At 37.3% G+C, this 7,003-nt stretch overlaps 1 protein-coding gene across 1 annotated transcript; it reads left to right on the top strand.

Annotated features, from left to right (window-relative positions):
* The first annotated feature begins 5,487 nt into the window (after positions 1–5,487).
* On the top strand, positions 5,488–6,432 carry LOC118589479 (olfactory receptor-like protein I9). The gene has a single exon (XM_036196796.1). The coding sequence runs from the start codon at positions 5,488–5,490 to the stop codon at positions 6,430–6,432; it is 945 nt and encodes a 314-aa protein (XP_036052689.1).
* The last annotated feature ends 571 nt before the right edge of the window (positions 6,433–7,003 follow it).

Genomic DNA, 7,003 nt, shown 5'->3' with positions numbered 1-7,003 from the left:
GAAAGTCTGCTCTAGTGTTCTACCTATAATTACTATGCTAGTCAAACAAACAGTTGAGCATGACAATCTATGGCAGTAGTATTTATTACTTTCATAGGGTAGAAAAGCCATTAACTGATGAATTGGGGAAAATGTTTCATACAATAAAAGGAAATAATAATCAGTAACAAAAACTAAGTGAAATATTGATGTGTATTTCTATATATATGTACCTTGGAAAACATAGTAATAAAAGAGGGTGGAGATTGTATGTTATATGGTTCCACTCATATAAAGTGTTAATGATAGAAAAATACATAAAGTAGAATGGGATTCCTCTGGGTGCATGAAATGAGGCTGGGGAAATGGACAGTAGCAATAAATGGCACAGAAGTTTGTTTGAAGAAAATAATTGTGTGATAACTACAAAAGTGAATGCATAAACTGTGTAACTATAGATTTCATAGTAATGAATAGAGTTCTCAGTTATATATTCTCAATTACTATAATTATTATAGTATAGCATAATTTTTACTATAAACAATGATATAGTCTCAGTTTCCATAATTCTATAGTTCCACCATGGGATATAACACAAAGATTTACTAAATTGAAAGGTGAAGCAAATCCCAGTCACTTTGAGTTCTTAAATAAACCAGTATACAGAAAATAGAGCAGAGATTCTTAACCTTCCCAATGCTGCCACACTTTAAAACAGTTCCTCAGGCTGTGGTGACCCTAACCATAAAAATATTTTCATCACTACGTCATAACTATAATTGTGCTACTATTATGAATCCCAGTGTAAGTATCTATGTATTCCAATGGTCTTAGGTTATCCCTGTTAAAGGGTCATTCAATCCCCCCAATGGGTCTAGACAGCTGGAATAAAGATACCATTGTGCCTGGGGTTGTTGATGTTTATGACCAAAGGGAAATCATGGTTGCTATGCAAAAGTAAAACAAGTAATGCTGTGTCATTTCCTGGGGCATTCTCTAAGAAATAGTAATATTTGCATATCCCAAACTAAATGATAATATGACCTATATTGGCCCAAACAACATAAGAATAATGGAGATGCAGATTTCCAAAAATTAAAACTAAAGGATGGATAAATAAAATGTGGTACATATACACAATAGAGTACTACTCAGCAGAGAAAAACAAGGACATCATGAGGTTTACAGGCAAATTCATGGAACTAAAAAAGATTATCCTAAGTGAGGTAACCCAGACTCAGAAAGACACAGGGATCGCCCAAGGACAGACAAATGGAATAGACCTACATGAGTAAACTTGGGGTTGGGGAGGGTAATGGAGGGCAAGGGTCAGAGGAAAGTGAGCTTAGGGAGTGGGAGGTCCCAGCTGAATCAGAAACAGAGTGGGAGAACAAAAAAAAATTGCATTATAACACAGCATCACTAATTTTAAACCAACTGATATTTGCTATATACAATGAACGGTTAGTCAAATACAGAACTATGGATCTAAGCTATTACTTCAAAATAACAGGGACATAGACTTTGTTATTAGGCTGGAATATAACAAATGAGAGAGTAGCTCAGAAGACGGTGGTGATGAGTGACATTAACATTTTTCTTAAAGCTAAGAAGTCAAAGGTCACCTAAAAACTGGGAATATGTGCTTCATTTTTTTCTTAGCAATTAAATATGGTGTGAGGTTGTGTAATTTTCACACATTCCTATCCTTAACATATATTAGAAGGTATAGAAAGTGGGGTCATAGAAGTCTGATCTATGCCAATAAAACATTCATACCTCAAAGGGCTCGTTTATAGGTGGTTACAATGTATCAACAGAGTGCCAAATTGCAACCTTGAAAATGACGTCTTCTCTGCAGTCTTACTAGTTTACAGAGGGTTACAATGTATCCACAGAATGCCAAATTGTAATCTTTGAAAATGCTGTCTTCTCTGCATATATGTGAGAGTTGTATAGCTTGGTCTTGTTGTGGGACTCCTAAAAGTATGAGCAGGGCCTGTCTCTAACTCTTTTACTGGCTTTTGGGACCCTATTCCTCAAACTGGGTTGCATTGCCCAGTCTTAATACAATGGGAGCTTTATAGTCTTACTGCAACTTGATAGGCCATGTTTTTTTTAATATCCATGGGAGGCCTTCCCTTTTCTGAATTAAATGAAGGAGGAGTGGATGGGGGAAGCAAAGGGAGGGACTGGGCAGAGTAGAGGGATGGGAAACTGTCTGGGATGTAAAAAAAATTAATTGATTAATTTTTTTAAAGAAAGGGAAATGGTGTGTCTTTAAAAGCCACTTACAAAAAAAATATGTTCTAAGAAATATTATGTTATGTCCTTGAACATGTACTTTCTGGTTACTTTTAGCAACTGTTCAAACTCTCCATGAGTTTCTCTCCCACACTACTGTCCCCTAAAATGTAGTCACATGTGTCACTGGCTATTATCAGTCACCTCAGTAGGACTCAGAAAGAACTGGTCATTTAGAGGTCCTGGATAATGATTGCCTTTGATGAGTTGCTGCAGCACCTGAACTCCTCTGGGACACAGAGCGTCTTATGTAAGGGTGCGTAGCAGGTAGGTATGCAAAATGTGGTGTAGACTCTGGAGAGGACTGCAGACCTGGTGATTTCCTGTGCCTGTAGTGAATAAGAAGAGCAGGATCTTTTATCATGATTTAGGATCACCTTGACCATCCAGGTAATTATCAGGAGAGCAGGCTATTTTCTTGCTAGCCTTCCAACTTGAGAGTATTTTATTTTTAAAAATAAAATTGCATATTCTCAGGATAGGTTTTTAGATGTGATAATATTCATCTTTGCCATCTCTCTGACTCACATTATTGTTATATAGTGGAATATATTTTTTGTGATCAACATTAATAAACATCTTATTATCTATGAGGGTCTTTGTAATTACTCTTTCTTCATCTTTTCTCCCAAATCATATCATTTCAAGCTAATAACAGGCCTGAGAAATTGATTTCAATTCTGAAGTTTACTTGAATTTTTATGGGGAGAGACTCACTCTGTTCCAGGTTGGACTCAAATTCATGGTGATCTCTAGCCTCAAACTCCAAAGTGCTGGGACGTAGATCTCCACTGCTACACAGGGACCAGTTTTGTAGTTCTTCTGTCTTTAAATCACTCTCGCCCTTTCTGTCTCTGTCTTTGTGTATGTCTCTGTCTCTCTTTGTCTGTCTCTTGCTGTATCTGTGTATGTATATAGAGGTTGGAGGATACCTGGTATCCATGAGCTCACATTTTACAACATACAATTTATATTGTTTGCCATGGCATATGCCAGGCGAGCTGGCTAGCAATCTTTCAGAGATTCTCTTATCTCCAACTCTTATATTCCATAAGAGAACTGGAATGACAAAGGCATTATCATTAATGGGTGAAGCAGAATTTGGGAAACTGGGTTATGTGTTCCCTACATATGTCATCCCTCCATAATACTGAAACATGATTCTAAAGTATACATCAATGAATGTAGCTGCATTAAATACCCATCAACAGAGTGAAAGTCTCTTATGTGTGGTTTTATGGCATGTTGGGCATGCTAGCCAAGTATTATACAGTTGAGCTATATACCTAGCCTCACATGTCTCTTAATGCCCCCCCCTTGCTTCCTTTGCCATCTTAAAGCATGCTGGCTTGTTCATTAGTCAAGACTGTCTAGAAGAAACCAGGAAAACAGAACAGAAAGAGACATTTATTTTAAGGATACAGCTTACAGCTTAGACAATATTGGCAACTGAGGGTCTAATATCTACAAAGCCAGCCTCAAGAGTCTCTAGGAGGAGTAGAGACTGCAGGCTTGAGTCCAGAGAAATCTGAAGAGAGAATTTTTCTTGAGAAGACAGCACATTTTCTTGTATATCTTTCAAATTTCTCAATGAGGCTTGTCATGTTGTGAAGGGTGATTTGCTAGGTCTACTGACTTCAACATTAATAATATTGAGAATATCTTCCTAACAGCATTAAGAATTGGCACTTGTCAAAACTTGGTATTAGGGACTAAGAAAGGATCCATCACTTGATGTTATGTATATATGATGGAGAACTCGAGATAAATTTTGCATGTCTGTACATACCTTGTGCTTCTTTTTGTATTTTCAATAATTTAGGAAATGATCATCATATTGATTTTCCTACATCAATATTAGTGACATCCTCTGTGTCACTTTGAGTCACCATAATTGCTGAAAACAGTCATACCCTCACACCCTCAGTGTTTAGTAAATGCCAAATTACCTTTCTGAATTTGATCATATTGTGTCAAGGTTTTGAGTGGTTAAACTAGTGAGTTTGCATTCTGCAAAGTTTAAATAAGTGTGTGTATTCTAATTTGAATGTGAATTTTCTGTTTGTAAAGGTGAAGAATCTCACCTTTACATACCTCAGTCTACATTACAGCCAAGAAATTTTCAGGAAACATTGGTAACATCCAAGTACCATGACAAATATTGGCCCTGTTATAAGATAAAAGGAGACATGATTATTCTTGCATGGAATTTGGATTCTGGTGGGAAATCTGCTCTAAACCAGTGATCAGGAGCAACAGGTCAGCTAAGGTTAAGTTCAAGATGCTATGGGAACATGACAGCAGCTCTTAACCTGGCAGGTAGGCAAAGATTTTTTCCAAGCAAGCATTAGCTACTGTACATGAATAATGAGTAGGAATAAGTCAGATAAAGCATGATACATGGGAGAAGTTAACAATTACAAGGAAAAAAGTTGAAGAATGGAGACTGGAAATTATGGCTTCAATTATTATCCACAGAGAGATGGAATGGAAGAGTCACTGTGAGCCCATATGTGGCCAAAGGGAAGGCACAGGTCTAGCAATAAAATATCACTTGTGCATTCAAAAGGAATGTGCCTTTATCTTAAAAAACAATGATAATTCCTTGAAACTCTTATTAGAAAAGAGAGAATCAGATTGCTTGATACACAATATGGAAGGTAATTAATTAATGATGGGATATATATTCTGTAGTTAGGAAAGTCAACTACAGATGAGTTTTAAGTGGCAATATAAAACTTTAGTGTACATAAATTTTTTCTTGGAGAGATAGAAAGACAGACAGAAAGACAAACAGACAGAAGATAGATAGATAGATAGATAGATAGATAGATAGATAGATAATGGAAAACTTTAGAACCATCACACTGTAAGAGAATGATAAAGCATGAGGCAATCAAATTTGTCTAGGATGACTAACCAGGTAAGTTCAAGAAATAGATTTCATGCTAATGAAATTTTAAAAAACTGTTTAGGAAAAGCCTAGCTGATGAAATATGTTAGACAGATTTAATAAGTCCTTAATAAATATTAACATAGATGTGTTGATCTTAGCAGTATACTTATTGTGATAATGTTTTGTAGAGCTTTGAAATATGCTACATCTTCTGTTGATTATCCAATGAACTTGAAATATTTTCACCTTCATTTGGAATGTTACGTGCCACTATTATTTTTTTCCTGAAAAGGCATTGGAATAAACAAATGACGAGAAGGAACCAAACTGTAATCTCCCAGTTCCTCCTCCTGGGCCTGCCCATCCCCCCAGAGCACCAGCACCTGTTCTATGCCCTGTTCCTGGCCATGTACCTCACCACTGTCCTGGGGAACCTCATCATCATCGTCCTCATTCTACTGGACTCCCATCTCCACACACCCATGTACTTGTTTCTCAGCAACTTGTCCTTCTCTGACCTCTGCTTCTCCTCTGTCACAATGCCCAAATTGCTGCAGAACATGCAGAGCCAGGACCCATCCATCCCCTATGCAGGCTGCCTGGCACAAATGTACTTGTTCATAATTTTTGGAGCCATGGAGAGTTTCCTTCTTGTAGTCATGGCCTATGACCGCTATGTGGCCATCTGTTTCCCCCTCCATTATACCACTATCATGAGTCTTAAGCTCTGTGTGAGTCTGGTGGTGCTGTCCTGGGTGCTGAGTACACTTCATGCCATGCTGCACACCCTGCTCATGGCAAGATTATCATTCTGTGAGGACAACGTGATTTCCCACTATTTCTGTGATATGTCTACTCTGCTGAAACTGGCTTGTTCTAACACTCATGATAATGAATTGGCGATATTTATCTTTGGAGGCCCTATAGTTGTACTCCCTTTCCTTCTCATCATTGTTTCCTATGCAAAAGTTGTCTCCTTCATCTTCAAGGTTCCTTCTTTACAAGGTATCCATAAAGCCTTTTCTACCTGTGGCTCCCACCTGTCTGTAGTGTCACTATTCTATGGGCCAGTCATTGGTCTCTACTTATGTCCTTCTGCTAAAAACTCTGCTGAGAAGGAGACTGTCATGTCTTTGATGTACACAGTGGTGACACCCATGCTGAACCCCTTCATCTACAGCCTGAGGAACAGAGATGTGAAGGGAGCATTAGAAAGAGTAATTTGCAAAAAGCAAATTCCCTCATTCCTATGATGGTAACTCCTCAGACTTTTATACAATTTCTTCTAGAATATAAAAATATTAACATTGGATGTTGCTACAGAATTTTACATCACTGTGGATGCTTCTGTTTAAAGATCTCACAATGTAACATTCACTACACAAATTACAGGGAGATTATACAGGTAGTTGAATTTGGGAAATAAGTTTAGGGGATCCAAATATATACTCATTGTCTTGCTCTTGTGGTCCTGGTAATTGTAGTGTAGACTTAAACTCATATCTGATCCCTGTGGTTATCCCAGGATTTTCTCATTTTGTCCAAATGTCTACTGTGACTCTTTGATTATAAATGTGTACTCTATGATCTCAGATCAATACCTAATAATATTCCAGTATTTTACCTCAACCAGCCTTTTCCAATCTTTCACATATTCCTTCTACAGTCTGTCATTAGAAAATTATATCACTTAATTTCCTAGACCCTATCGTTATTTCATTGTTTGTATTGGTTTTCTAACCTGTCTTGACCCTTACAGGCTTTTGTAAACTTTTAGAATATTGCTTTCATTATTGTACTTTTTTTCTACACCTGCTATTTAGA

The sequence above is a fragment of the Onychomys torridus genome, chromosome 8, assembly GCF_903995425.1.
Source record: "Onychomys torridus chromosome 8, mOncTor1.1, whole genome shotgun sequence".
Classification (NCBI taxonomy): Eukaryota; Metazoa; Chordata; class Mammalia; order Rodentia; family Cricetidae; genus Onychomys; species Onychomys torridus.
The sequence above is the reverse complement of the archived record's forward strand: the minus strand, read 5'-3'. Positions and strand labels throughout refer to the sequence as shown.